The sequence below is a fragment of the Berghia stephanieae genome, chromosome 3, assembly GCF_034508935.2.
Source record: "Berghia stephanieae isolate SIO BIC M18660-M18661 chromosome 3, UCSD_Bste_1.3, whole genome shotgun sequence".
In the NCBI taxonomy this organism is placed as follows: Eukaryota; Metazoa; Mollusca; class Gastropoda; order Nudibranchia; family Aeolidiidae; genus Berghia; species Berghia stephanieae.
The window spans coordinates 3,866,605-3,882,104 of record NC_088362.1 but is presented as its reverse complement, the minus strand read 5'-3'; the positions used below and the strand labels follow the sequence as shown (position 1 = coordinate 3,882,104).

Genomic DNA, 15,500 nt, shown 5'->3' with positions numbered 1-15,500 from the left:
TAACAGTACATAACAGAGAGATGACTTACAAGGAAAAAAATATCTCCCAAACTTATAATTATACATTCGACTGTTTCCCTCCCAGCCAAGAACTCCGGCCTGGGTCAGGACAAGACTAAGTAATCTCATTCCAAGACAAAGACAGAAAGCAATTGGAAAACAGATATAGGGTATAGCAGACACAGCAAGTACCTCCCTGCCCAATACAGGAGGGAGGTGGAACTCCACCCAGTAGAACAAAACTAAGTATTCCATTCCATGGGAGACACCTTACTTGAATCTGAGTTTCTCGTCCATATTGTCAGGTGGCTCCACCGTAATCAGGTGTACCATCTCTTCCATCTGTTGTGGCCGAGTCAAGCTAGAGAAAAAACATTTTAAGTAAAAAAATACGTAAGTTTTCCTGTGAAAAATTAAAACAAGTTTCAGAGACAGAGATAAAGAAAAACCATTGGGCAAATGGCACAATGGAGAATCCTAGCTGTCTAGGTAGGACAGGGGAGTGCTTCTCCAGAAGTTTTGAAATCATGATCTCAAATAAGGCTTCTACTTCTAGCCGTATTTTGAGACCGTTATAAGATGACTGTTAATCTATGTGGGATACAAGACAAAAACCGTTGATATCACTTAATGATCAACTTATCATTCTACAATACTTTTTTTATGAACGGAAAAAAAATGGTAGAAATGGTGAAGCTGATGACAAGGCGGTGGTAGTTTTGATAGTGATACTGGGGATAGTTGTAATAATGAGGTGGTGGTTGTTGTGGTAATGGTAGAGGCAAGGATGATGATGTAGTAGTGTTGGTGGTCATAATTATGATGTATTGGTCATTTAAGTATATATTGGTCACCTTGCCTTCACCACCTTCCATCAACTCATCAAAGATTACCACTGGACTTGTGTAACTTTTGACATTTGCTATCAGACTGTCTACACTGATGTCATAAAAATGGAAGTATCACCAAAATTCATGCAACTTAGCACAGGTGTCAAAATAAGATAAGACATCAAAGTGTTTTTTCTGTGGATTTACCACTTAGCAGCTTTAGGTTCTAAAAGAGAATAATGTTTGACAAGGCAAAAGCAGAAATTTTTGGGGGAGAAAATCCAAAAATCCTGCGGATCGGCATTACAAGTTTGATACTAAGTCCCATCCAAGCACAAGCAAAGGATCCAGTTGTGAAGGATGCATTCAAATGTTTACAAAGTACAAGTCTCAAATTACAATTATATAATTAATGATAGTATTACTATGCAGTGTGATGCAATAAGATTTGATAAGTGAGACTCATGGACAAATTTACCAGAAAATTAAAACAATTCTTACAAATCAATAAGCTTCCTGTTCTGTGCTTTACATTCTTGAAGAATATCATCTTCATCCATAAGCTCTTTGAGTGTGACATCCTATCATTGAAAGAAGAAAAAAAAAGTACCCCCAATAAATGAAGGAATGGTAGGGTTACGTAAATAAAATCGAATCAAAGAAATGGATGAATAAACGGAGGCAATAATCAATGGAACATTTAAAAAATATTCTTAAGACTGGAAAGAAAATGATGCATAATAATTAAACATTTGTAAACCAGTCTAAAGTTACGAAAGCAGAAATGATAAAAGCAGAAAGTTGAAATAATAATAATAATAATAATAATAATAATAATAATAATAATAATAATCTTTATTGTCCAAATTAAAGGCAATTCATGTGAGATAAACAATGCTCAGCCATACACGAACATACACGCTTGCTCATTCATAAACAGACAAGACATAAAGTTTTAGTATGGCATAACAACCAACCTCTTTGTCCAATAGAGAATCAATGTGGGATGATGTGAGGATGTTGAATTTCCAAAACATGGTTACCTTCATTATGGAGGAAAGGAAAAAGAAAAACATTTCAGAAAAGGAATTAGTATTAGTAGTGGTGGTGGTGGCTGTAGCAGTATTGGTCTTAGGGATAATTGTGTGGTGGTGGTTGTAGCAGTTGTGGTAGGGATGATGTGGTGGTGGTGGTGGCTGTAGCAGTATTGGTCTTAGGGATAATTGTGTGGTGGTCGTTGTAGCAGATGTGGTAGGGATGATGATGTGGTGGTGGTTTGTAATTATAGAGGTGTGACATGATTTGTAGGAGGAAGTAAGGATGATAATAACGTGATTGTAGGAGGAAGTAAGGATGATAATGACGGGATTGTAGGAGGATGTAAGGATGATAATGTGGTGAGGGTTGCAGTAGTAGGGATCATGATGTGGTGGTGGCTAGAGTAGTGGTGGTAGGGATGATGTGGTGGTGTTTGTAGTAGAAGTGGTGGAAGGGATGATGATGTGATGGTAGTTTAGTAGAAGTGATAGTGGTGAAAGGAATGATGATGTGGTGGTTGTTGTCGGGATGATGATGTAGTGGTTGTGGTGAGTCTTTTTTATTCATAATGTTTTTTTGAATAGTGATGGGCGGGGACCATCATTTATGCTGAAGTTTCTCAGCCCTGGTTATTTTATGTTTCAAAGGCGTTTTTTATTAATAAAAAATTACGACTTAATTTTCTTACCCATTAAAATTAAGCTATCTTTCAATTTAATATCTTCCAAATGAATGAAAGGTGAAACGGAAATTGTACCAAATGATAGAGCGTTCAAAGCCCTTTATTTTGGTGTTTAATTGATCAAATTCTGTAATAAACACCAGAGATATCTCAATTTAACCAAGCCATGGTTTTAACCTGCAGCTCAAAAACGATGCTGAGCGGTCATGCAGGTGAATGGGAGAACTGTGACACAGATTTGCCCATCATTTAAGTGCCTAGTAATAGTGATGATGTTCTGGTGGTAGCTGTAGTAGTAATGATGATGATGTGGTGGTGGTAATAGTTGTGGTAACAGTGATGATGTTCTGGTGGTGGTGGTTTAAGTGGTGGTAGTAGTAGAACAGTGGTGATCGCCTAAATTCATGGAGTCTCTGATGGAATGGCACAACGATGAAATAAACAATTGGTCGCCTAATGACATAGATCAAAGGAGTGTTACGGATATGCTTCACAGTGCGTTTTCGTGCAATTCAAACCTCCTAACAATGAAACTGATCCCCCCCCCCCCTCCCCCCCAGATAATAGTTTCCCTTCCCTATAGCTAATGCAGAATAGATCATTTCCACCAAGAGAGCACTTGAATGGTGGAAATGTTTTTTTGTTTTTTTTTTTGGGGGGGGGGGGGTGATAATTAGAATGGGATGTACACATTCACATTTATAGTATAAAAGGAGGAGAAAGGGAAAGAAGAAAATGCCAACAAATTAAAACGACAGGGATAAAGAGAGGGGGGATGGGGGAGAGAGTGAGAGAGATATGAAATATTGAGTGGACCAAAGAAAGAAGAAAAAACGAGAGAGAGAGAGAGAGAGAGAGAGAGAGAGAGAGAGAGAGAGAGAGAGAGAGAGAGAGAGAGAGAGAGAGAGAGAGAAAGAGAGAGAGAGAGAGAGAAAGAGAGAGATTAACTCCCGTATACAGATTTCCAACATGATTTCCATATCTCAAGCAATCCAGTCTAAATTCTAAATGCATGACATGTAATCAGAGACGCCAACTTTAAATTTGGCTCACAGGAATTTCAGACACCACTCACTCGTAGGAATTTCAATGCCGAAAGAGGAATTTCCGCACACAAGAAAAGGGAATTGGAATGGTATTTGGCATTGTGCTTACATATTGTATAGTTCTAAATCGATAACTGATTAGAATTATATTATGATATTTAAACACAATGCCAAACACAGTCCCAAAGTTTCCTTATTTTAAATGAAGTAAATCTCCAAAACATAATGGTAGTGATTGCAGTACTGGTGGAAGTGAGGATGATCTGATGTTGGTGGTTGTAGTAGTTGTGGCCGTGATGATGATGATGTGGTGGTGGTTGCAGTAGTAGTAGTGGTAGTTATGATGATGTGATATTGGTTGTTGTAGTGGTAGTGATGATGTGGTGGTGGTGGTTTTAGTAGTAGTAGTAGTAGCAGTGATGATGATGTGATGGTGGTGGCTGTAGTAGTAGTGGTAGTGATGATGAAGTAATAGTGGTTGTTGTAGTAGTAGTGGTAGTGATGATGATGTGGTGGTGGTGGTTGCAGTAGTGGTAGTGATGATGATGTGGTGGTGGTGGTTGTAGTAGTGGTAGTGATGATGATGTGGTGGTGGTTGTAGTAGCAGTGGTAATGATGATGATGTGGTGGTGGTTGCAGTAGCAGTGGTAATGATGATTATATGGTGGTGGTTGTAGTAGCAGTGGTAATGATGATTATATGGTGGTGGTTGTAGTAGCAGTGGTAATGATGATTATATGGTGGTGGTTGTAGTAGCAGTGGTAATGATGATTATATGGTGGTGGTTGTAGTAGCAGTGGTAATGATGATTATATGGTGGTGGTTGTAGTAGCAGTGGTAATGATGATTATATGGTGGTGGTTGTAGTAGCAGTGGTAATGATGATGATGTGGTGCTGGTGGTTGTAGTAGCAGTGGTAGTGATGATGTGGTGGTTGTGGTTGTAATAGTAGTGGTAGTGATGATGATGTGGTGGTTGTAGTAGTAGTGGTAGTGATGATGATGTGGCGGTAGTGGTGGTGGTTGTAGTAGTAGTGGTAGTGATGATGATGTGGTGGTGGTGGTTGTAGAAGTTGTGGTCGTGATGATGATTATGTGGTGGCGGTTGTAGTATTAGTGGTAGTTATGATGATGTGGTGGTTGTGGTTGTAGTGGTAGTGATGATGATGTGGTGGTTGTGGTTGCAGTAGCAGTAATGATGATGTGGTGGTGGTTGTGGTTGTAGCAGTAGTGGTATTGATGATGTTGTGGTGGTTGTAGTAGTAGTAGTGTTGATGATGTGGTGGTGGTGGTGCTTGTAGTAGTAGTGGTAGTAATGATGATGATGTAGTGGTGGTAGTGATGATGACGTGATGTTGGTGGTTGTAGTAGTTGTGGCCGTGATGTGATGATGGTGGTTGTAGTAGTAGTAGTAGTGCTAGTGATGATGATGTGGTGGTGGTGGTTGCAGGTGTAGTAGTAATGGTAGTGATGATGTGGTGGTGGCAGTTGTAGTAGTAGTGGTGGTTGTAGTAGTAGCGGTATTGATGATGTGATGGGTGATGGTGGTTGTAGTAGTAGTGATCGTAGTGGTTGTAGCAGTTGTGGTAGTGATGATGATGTGGTAGTTGAAGTAGTTGTGGTAGTGATGATGATGTGGTGGTGATGGTTGTTGTAGTGGCAGTGATGATTATGTGGTTGGAGGGGTGGGGAGTGGGTATTGTTGGAACAAATTGATGATGCCCGTAACCCGGAATTTTTTGCTCCAGAATAGTTTTTCCCGGTGAAACCTGAGTTTTTGGCATCACTGTGTAATGTATGTTCACCCTCCTTATGTCCAGTACCACTAAAAGCAGTCACATGAGTATGAGAGATGATGATGATCAGGTGAGTGAGAATATTCAATTGAGAAGGGGGAGGGGGGGCTAAGCTGACTCTACCTGTTGGTACAGTACAGGGGTGAGAATAGCCAGAAGGGGCGGCGGCTAGGCTACCCTACATGTCGGATAATAATACAGGTACAGGGGTGAGAATAGCGAGAAGGTGCCACTACCTCTATTCTCACTCTCACTCAGGATGAGAGCTCCACTGTTTTTGGATTCTCACCCAGGATGAGAATAGAGGCAGCCTAAAGTTAAACTCCCTAGCCCTAGATAGTACATCATAGTCATAGTATAGTAGTAGTAGAGCCAGAGCTCAACAATTTTTACAATGGTAGGTAGTCGCATCGCCCGTGGCTGAGCCGCTGATCGAGCCCCGATATCGATGTTACGGCTCTGGAGTGAAAATTGTGTTAACCGGTGAACATAGTTTTACTTCCATTGTCGTGGAATCGCTTCCTGTGCACTAATTTCGTCACTTCCGGTCTCATTTTAAAGAGGAGAAGCCAGCGCGTCAGGCGGCGTTTTCAGATTTTTAATCCGTTCATTCTTTGTTCTGATGCCAGCTGTTTGAAAATTTGGTAAGTTTTAACTTCATTTTAAATACATTTTTCATTATATTACCTATTTTTAATTAATGTTATATTATTCGCCAACCATTTTTCTCTATTTGTGTGAATTTTGGTGGTGATTGATGCTGGCGAAAGCGTCTTTTAGTGACTTTAAATACGACGCGTGTTCATGAAGTTGGCGACGGCCAACCAGGATTGCCTCTCGATGTATCCCCGAGTCTCCTGTGTACAGTGCAGTCTGTAAACTATCGACTGCGTTTGCTTTTGTGACTTGTATAAATAATTTCAAGCTGAATAATTGCTGTAAAAAGACTGAAAATAGTCCCATCCATAATTTTAGTTTTATTTTATGAATGAATGTTGAAACTGAAATGACTTTTTAACTGGGATGATACCGGACAACTAAAAATTATGATGTTCCATTGATATTATTTTTTATCTTTTATTTTTGTTTGTTCTGCAGGTTAAGTGTTGGTTTAATTTAATGTGGTTAATTTCAATACAAATAATACAGAATAGCATGATAGAGTCAATTCAAGTGAAAGTATATTTCATTCATTACTTTACTCTTTACTACCACAACAAAAATTATTATATAACTTTTAATTTTGTTGATTTAATCATAATCGAAGTACTTTTTTTGTTTTCAGAGTCAGACGTTCATTATGACACCACATTTTCATGTTTCATTTCCTTTTTCTAGGATATTGTTGTAATTATTATTTTTTTGTCTCTTCCACCCCTTTTTTTTTTAACTGACAGATCATACTCCAGAATGTCTACTCCAAGAAACATCAATGAGCTCAATAGCTTTATATTTCAAAACTTTTGCTCATTCAACAGTACATCACTGAAGAATGGGCATTTACTATATGCTTTCCAGAAGAATGGGAAAAGCATACCCAAGACAATTTCTTTTTTTCTGGAAATGGAGGCAGCCCTAAACAAAGCTGCTCTCCAAGTTCATCTAGGGAAATTGCTGAACACAATGAAAAATTGTGTAAAAAGTCTTAAGTATGAGAGAGTCTGGAGGAAGGCAGAGGATTTGATGCAGACACCTTATGTGCTGCCGACTACTTCTACGACTACTTCTACCACTACTACTACTACTACTACAACATTCTGCCATTCAATAAATCTACGAAAGGACTGTGACCGCTGTAGACAGAAGAGAGTTGAGTTGGAGGAGGCATTGTCTAAATGTCGACGCTTGAGAGCTGAGGTTCGACGGGCACGGACATTTTCCCTGAAAAACAAACGTCTTTCTCAGGCGCTTGCCAGAAAGTGCAGCACTGAGAAAGTCCTGAGGAGAGAGCGGCGTTTTTTAAAACGAAAAATTAGATCATTGGAGGCCAGACCCTCAACTACTGAGCTGGAGAAAGAAAACCGTAGGTTGAGGCGGGCATTGGATGATTTAAATATGAAATTGAAACAACAACATGAATTTGATTGTCTGCCACCTCCAACTCCAGTCGTCTGTCTTGTATTTTTAAATATGAGATTGAAATAACAACATGAATTTGATTGTCTGCCACCTCCAGCTCCTATGATCTGCCTTGTATTTTTGAATATATGAAATTGTAATAACAACTTGAATTTGATTGTCTGCCACCTCCAACTCCCGTCGTCTGCCGCCTCCAGCTCCAATAATCTGCCTTGTATTTTTAAATATGAAATTGTAATAACAACATGAATTTGATTGTCTGCCACCTCCAACTCCAGTCGTCTGTCTTGTATTTTTATATATGAGATTGAAATAACAACTTGAATTTGATTGTCTGCCACCTCCAACTCCCGTCGTCTGCCGCCTCCAGCTCCAATAATCTGCCTTGTATTTTTAAATATGAAATTGTAATAACAACATGAATTTGATTGTCTGCCACCTCCAACTCCAGTCGTCTGTCTTGTATTTTTAAATATGAGATTGAAATAACAACATGAATTTGATTGTCTGCCACCTCCAACTCCCGTCGTCTGCCGCCTCCAGCTCCAATAATCTGCCTTGTATTTTTAAATATGAAATTGAAATAACAACATGAATTTGATTGTCTGCCACCTCCAACTCCCGTCGTCTGCCGCCTCCAGCTCCAATAATCTGCCTTGTATTTTTAAATATGAAATTGAAATAACATGAATTTGATTGTCTGCCACCTCCAACTCCCGTCGTCTGCCTCCTCCAGCTCCAATAATCTGCCTTGTATTTTTAAATATGAAATTGAAATAACAACATGAATTTGATCGTCTGCCACCTCCAACTCCAGTCGTCTGCCACCTCGAACTCCAGTCGTCTGTCTTGTATTTTTAAATATGAGATTGAAATAACAACATGAATTTGATTGTCTGCCACCTCCAACTCCCATCATCTGCCTCCTCCAGCTCCAATAATCTGCCTTGTATTTTTAAATATGAAATTGTAATAACAACTTGAATTTGATTGTCTGCCACCTCCAACTCCCGTCGTCTGCCGCCTCCAGCTCCAATAATCTGCCTTGTATTTTTAAATATGAAATTGTAATAACAACATGAATTTGATTGTCTGCCACCTCCAACTCCAGTCGTCTGCCACCTCCAACTCCAGTCGTCTGTCTTGTATTTTTAAATATGAGATTGAAATAACAACATGAATTTGATTGTCTGCCACCTCCAGCTCCTATGATCTGCCTTGTATTTTTGAATATATGAAATTGTAATAACAACATGAATTTGATTGTCTGCCACCTTCAACTCCCGTCATCTGCCTCCTCCAGCTCCAATAATCTGCCTTGTATTTTTAAATATGAAATTGAAGTAACAACATGAATTTGATCGTCAGTCTCCCCCAACTACTTCTGTATCATTGCTTGGACTTCGATGTATTTATTCAGTATCATTACCTGGATATTGCCTGTGTCTACATTCCATGCAGCCAACAACCCAGAGTGCCTAGATTTTGTTGTCTTCTGTCTTTTGCCACATCTCAGCCATCTTATGGATTTAAGCGAGTCAGTACGTGAGTACCCTTTAATTATCTGTTCTCTTAGTGATGTTGAATGCAAAGCAATTATCATATTTTCTAAAGTTCATTTCAATTTAATGTAGTTTAATAGTTAGTCATATGATACATCTCTTCGAGATGTTCAGTTTGATATATGACATGCCTATGTTGCAGAAAGTTTGCAAAGTGTCGGTATTTATCGGCTTATTGTTTGTTATTATGTAATATGTTACGTAATATTCAATTTTGCATTTTCAGGTTAAGTTTTCTCTACCACTCTTATGTAGTTCTTGTTTTTAATTTTGCATTTTTATCACTGACCATGTTTGCATATATAAAGCGGCAAGCTTGTTGTTTCTCCCGAGTACTGTTGGTGCCCAAATGTCTTGTCCAAGGATGCAAAAACATTGGGCAGTAAATTTGCAAGTTGCATTTACTGACACTTGTTCAACTTTATTTCTAGCCCTGTTCATTGTTTTTTGTTTTTTTTTCTTCTCTCCGAATACCGGTCATCTTTCGTCTGTTGCTCATTTGCCAATGCCAAATATTAAGTGCCTTCCCCAAGGACACAACTTTAGTGTCTAAATTCATACGTTTACGCTCCTTTCCTCTTGTTTTAACAAATTTTGTGTTCAAAATTAATCATAGCCATAGTATTGTAAGCATGCTCTGGAAGAAGACCACCCTCAAATCTGTTTTTAAAGTTATTATCCGTTCCTCGCGCCTTTTTTTTCATTTTCTAGGGTTATGTAATTGCATGACGTTGCATAATATTGCATAATAATCATTTAATTTTTAAAAAAATTGCTTCGTCTTTCCTTTGCGATCATTTTGATATATGGTTTTATATGTATTCCATCCCAAATAACCGTGATTTTCCATTTCCCCCGCTTTTCGGTTGCTCTCTGGTCACAGTTTTAGTTTCTTTTTTCCTCTTAAATTATATTAAGTATTTTGGTCCACTTTTGCGGACTAATAATCCCGTAACTTTGGTTCTAATTGTCACATTGTCATAATTTTGGTACCATTGAAAAGTGTATTTCTTGCAGAATAGCATGAGACTGTTTTGAAAACAATTGCTGCAATCTCAAATTTTCATGCAACTACCTACAATGGCGATGGACACAGACACGGCCACTTGAAGTTGAAGTTCAATGAAACACAACAAGTGGACGACCCAGACTTCCATTTCATTTTCAGGCGATCGCCATCGCTGATTCAAATTTCCTTTGATCAGTTGACATTGACATACTGTTTAGGAGCATGAACGCCGAGTCTGAGACCAAACTCCTTGCTTTCTCTCGCTCTCCTCGGTCCTCAGCTCAGCCCCATCTCATCCGTCATCAAAATCAAATCCCATCAGTTTTCAGTTTCAGTAATTAATTAACGAATGGAAAGACAATATCCAGTGCCAATTTACCATGACAATATTAAGTCATATGGGAAAACGGAAATGTAGAGAGAACATATATTTCCATGACAGCGCAATGTCATGTCTTATCCCGTAGGAGATCAGTAAGTTGACAGGAAATTCGGGTTCGATTTATCGAGATCAATCTATCCAAATCCAAGTCCAAGAGTAACTCAAGAGTGTAAACAAAGGGAGTCAGAAAAGGATAACTGCAATAAATATATGACTAACCCTTCAATGTGGTTATTTACAATTGCAACAATGTCCACCTACAACATTTGTATCCAGTTATTGTAGTTGTGTTTTTAATTTTGATGCTTTTATTGAGAAAAACACAGGCGGGAATAGAAAAGTAAGAACAAAATGGCCACTTTGATGTGAAACTCTCGTTACTGCCCCATATTGATGCGATATCTCGCGTGAACTAACTTATCGGTGCGATGTTCTGACTTTTCCCTTTTTTTTTTTTTTTTTAACGGTGCTCAAGGAAATTTGAACACGTTGACCAATATTCCGTAAGAAAATGGTGGGGATATATTTTTTTTCTTATAGTTTTTCTTTCTGCTTTGTTTGGCTCTATATCATACACACCCCAGGTTAGTAAGAGATTCGAAGTTGCAAGGAAACTAGAGAGAGAGAGAGAGAGAGAGAGAGAGAGAGAGAGAGAGAGAGAGAGAGAGAGGGAGAGAAAGCAAGTGAATGACTGTCATTGTGTCCGTCACGTAGGACAATAATAATAATAACAAAGACACCTGGTGTAGGTGTCCTTGAATAACAATAATAATAATAATAATAATAATAATAATAATAATAATAATAATAATAATAATAATAATAATAATATAATAATAATAATAATAATAATAATAATAATAATAATAATAATAATAATAATAATAATAATAATAATAATAATAATAATAAATAATATATAATAATAATAATAATAATAATAATAATAAATAAATAATAATAATAATAATAATAATAATAATAATAATAATAATAATAATAATAAATAATAATATAATAATAATAATAATAATTACAATAATAATATTATAATAATAAAATAATAATAATAATAATAATAAATAATAATAATAATAATAATAATAATAATAATAATAATAATAATAATAATAATAATAATAATAATAATAAATAATAATAATAATAATAATAAAAATAATCTTTTTTTCTATTTTCCGACAACAAATTATGGTTAGCGAGCTCAATCAAAGCCATTAAAATAGAGACTAAATCGCACAGCGTCCCTGGTTGCATAAAAAAAGAAAATGGCGGCGCTCAGTCTCTCGTTTAGCCAGTTTTGATGACGTTTTTATGTTATCAATCCATAATACTAATATGTTCACAGAAACCGTAGGCCACACATCTATCCATTTCATCCCCTGTTGTCATATCTGCTCCTCTCACAAGTCTGTGGGTTTTCTGCTGAATGAATGCATTATCTACCAAATTCACTCCCTTGACTGGTGGACAAAGAATAATAGGATTCAATAGTCTGATGTCACGTCGCCCAGCAACGGCGAGCACGGTGATTCTAAACAAAGAAAATCTGTACTTTTTATTCTTCATGCTGGCTAGAACTTTTCATATGTCATGTGATCAGAATGTATAAAAGTCAAAACATGATCATATTTATAATGTTTTTCTCCTCTGGATACACTTTTATGGTCGTAGGAGAAATATTTCATAAGGGCATCCGCCATTGTTCCGATAGTTTAGAGCCAGTTATTGAGTTACTATGAGTCATTACGAGGGAAGTGACGTCATGACTGTTGAAGCCTATTACAAAGACCGTTCCACACGGGATTGAAATCTCAAAGCTGTGGCTTGTTGTTTAAATGAATTGTTTTTGTTGTTTTTTTTCTTTTCACCTTAATAAACCACCGAGGTAGTGTTTACATTGTGCTGTCCTCTTAATAGGGTTCACTGTATTGGACCGTAGCCATCGTTAACTAAGAGCCTGACACTGACCAAAAAATGACGTTAAAATGCCAGTCTTTGGACACAATAGAAAACAAAGCGTGAGTTGTATTCAATAGTTCAACCAATGGGACCAATTGGCAGTGCAAAAAACAAATAATGACGTCAAAATGCCAGTCTTTTTGGGTTTCAGTGTCAGGCTATAACTTAACGATGGCTACGATTGGACACAGATAAGGGGACAGTGTGATAAACGCAAACACCTGATAAGCGATGTTTATCTGAGAAAGAGGAGTAAAGATGACTTTCTAGCCACCCCCACCCTCCTCCTTCTCTTGCTCCTTCTCCTGCTCCTCCCCCTGATCCTGCCCCTCTTCCTGCTCCTCCTGCTCCTCCTCGTCCTCCTCCCCCTCCCCCTCCTCCTGCTGCTGCTGTTCCTTCTCTATTTATTTTTTAATTTATTGACAGAAACTGTGATAACCGAGAGCACTTATTTGCAGGCATGATAACCCAATTCCGTATGTTCTCATTGTTGTAATAAATAATAATGTGAAATTGAATGTAAGCTTCAATTTAATTACAAAAACAGATCAAATGAACGTTTCGGGTTTCCCTTTTATCAACAAAACAGGATGAATGAGCAGCAACATTTACATTATCATTGTTGTAATGGAAATCTCAAAATAATGACGCAAAATACTTCTGTCCATTACAACAATGTTAAACTAGGTCCATAATTGCGTTCGGATGTCAGACCTGCATATCGGGTTAGGTTGGTGATAACCCATTTAAAAAATATAATTTACAGATGAAATAAAAAAAATTCTTTTTTTCCCCCTTTTTTTTCTTTTCTTTCCTTTTTTTTCTTTTTCAGAGAAAATTTAAAAACTTGATCAATAAACTCGATAATAATAATACATAATAATTGAGATTTTATATAGCGCAATTTCCACTAAGCGTGCCAAAGCGCTTTACAAGGTGTCCCTGGTCAACATCAACATTTAACATGTAGGACGGGACATGACGCCTGTTAGGCGATATTACAATTTTTCGGACAAAGACAACGCTGTTAACGGCCAGGTACTCATTTTACACCTGAGTACGGTGAGAGAATGTGAGTAAAGAGCCTTTTCCAAGGACTCAATTATGCGCCGAGCCCGAGGCTCGAACCCAGGACCTTCCGATCAGAAAGCGAGTGTCATACCACTAGACCACATAGCCGATGTTACAATGGCCAAGTGGAAAAAGCATTCCACTTACATCCGGAAAACCCGGGGTAGAGTCGGCCTCTCCTTATTTCCTGGAACACAAAGCTTAGCTCCTATTGTTCATTTTGCACCGCTGCACTGCGGCCGACGCCTAGGTTATCTCGATATTTATTTACTCTTGGCATGTGAATAATTTCACATGGGGATGAATAAAGGGAAATTTAGCATTATGTTTAAAATGAAAGGAATCAACCTAAGTTCATAGATATTCGTACAGTGATACGTATTTCAGTTTGAACACAGAGGTGACAAGACTTTCAATCATCAAGGAAATCTTCATTTTTCCACAGTGACCCAGCCAAGAGGCGAAGTCATCGCGTTTCACTAACTGTGAGTCATTCTGTTCGTGAGAATCTTAGTGTCGTCTTACATTATTCACGTTTCCGAGTCTGTCCGATTGTTTGATTATCCATCGGCACACCGTCGGGAAGACACAGGCACGACACACAGAACACATGCAGACAGACTCACAAGCACGCGTACACACACACACACACACATTCACACACACACACACACGCGCGCACTCACACACACAGTCAAACACTCGCGTTCACACACACGCACTCACACCCTCGCACTCACACGCACGCACTCACACACACAGTCGTCATACACTCGTACGTGTGCACACGCAAAGACAAACGCCGCACGCGCTTTTCAAAGTCCGCTCGCACGCACGCACGTTAACCACGCGTAGTGAGTGAGTACATGCTGGACAGGGTTCATGTGCGTGTTTTCTATGTGCGCCCTGCCCCCACGGTATCATTGCTAACAAAGACGGGGCTGTGCATTTTGGTGGAATTTCTTCATTTTTTATGTCTGAAATAGGGTGTGTATTTATGTTGTATGAAATGGATGGATGTGCAGCCTACTGTTTCTGTGAACATTTTAATATAGTATTATGAATTGATAACATAACATAGTTTTATAATCAGTGTATATTTCGGATCTATTACCCTTTGATTCAATGTGTCCTTTTATATGATGTGATAACTCACTCCCAAATAGTAGTGGAGTTAAAGGGTATATTACATTATGTGCAGCACTAGTGGTGGTGGTGATGGTGGTGGTAGATTAGTAGTAGTATAGTAGTAGTAGTAGTAGTAGTAGTAGTAGTAGTAGTAGTAGTAGTAGTAGTAGTAGTAGTAGTAGTAGAAGTAGTAGAAGAAGTAGTAGTAGTAGTTGTTGTTGTTGTAGGGAGTAGTAGTTAGTGTAGTAGTAGTAGTAGTAGTAGTTAGTAGTAGTAGTAGTATGTAGTAGTAGTAGTTAGTAGTAGTAGTAGTAGTAGTAGTAGTAGTAGTAGTAGTAGTAGTAGTAGTAGTAGTAGTAGTGTAGTAGTAGTAAGTATAGTAGTGTGGTAGTAGTAGTAGCAGCAGTATTAGTAGTAGTAGGTAGTAGTAGTAGCAGAGTATATAGTAGTAGTAGTAGTAGTAGTAGTAGTAGTAGTAGTAGTAGTAGTAGTAGTAGTAGTAGTAGTAGTGATAGTAGTTAGATGGTAGTAGTGTGTGAGTAGTAGTAGTTTGTAGTAGTAGTAGTAGTAGTAGTAGTAGTAGTAGTAGTAGTAGTTGTAGTAGTAGTAGTAGTAAGTAGTAGTAGTAGTAGTAGTAGTAGTAGTAGTAGTATAGTAGTGGTAGTAGTAGTAGTGTAGTAGTAGTAGTAGTAGATAGTAGTATAGTAGTAGTAGTAGTGTAGTAAATAAAGAATGTATAGTACAGTGAGTAATAATGATGGTAATAGAGAGGGAGGGAGTGGAGTAGTGAAGAGAAGAGAGGAGGAGTAGGAGAGGAGAGGAGGAGGAGGAGGAGGAGGAGGAGGAGGAGGAGGAGGAGGAGGAGGAGAAAATAATCAAACCATCCAATTAGATTCAC

The 15,500-nt window shown here is 38.0% G+C and overlaps 1 protein-coding gene across 16 annotated transcripts in view; it reads right to left on the bottom strand.

Moving 5' to 3' along the window:
* Window positions 1-10,837, bottom strand: part of LOC144967044 (serine/threonine-protein phosphatase 6 regulatory subunit 3-like) — a 42,815-nt gene extending 31,978 nt beyond the window's left edge. For 6 of the 16 annotated variants that reach the window (XM_078903803.1, XM_078903809.1, XM_078903806.1 and 3 more), the window contains exons 1-4: window positions 10,643-10,811; window positions 1,808-1,873; window positions 1,332-1,411; window positions 275-361 (exon numbers count right to left, since the gene is read on the bottom strand). In XM_078903803.1, coding sequence (XP_078759929.1) covers window positions 275-361; window positions 1,332-1,411; window positions 1,808-1,867 — 227 coding nt within the window. In that variant the 5' untranslated portion in view covers window positions 1,868-1,873; window positions 10,643-10,811. Of the gene's footprint in view, window positions 1-274; window positions 362-1,331; window positions 1,412-1,807; window positions 1,874-10,642 lie in introns of all 16 variants that reach the window. The other 10 variants (XM_078903807.1, XM_078903800.1, XM_078903811.1 and 7 more) reach the window with 5 other exon arrangements.
* Between the last annotated feature and the right edge of the window lie 4,663 nt (window positions 10,838-15,500).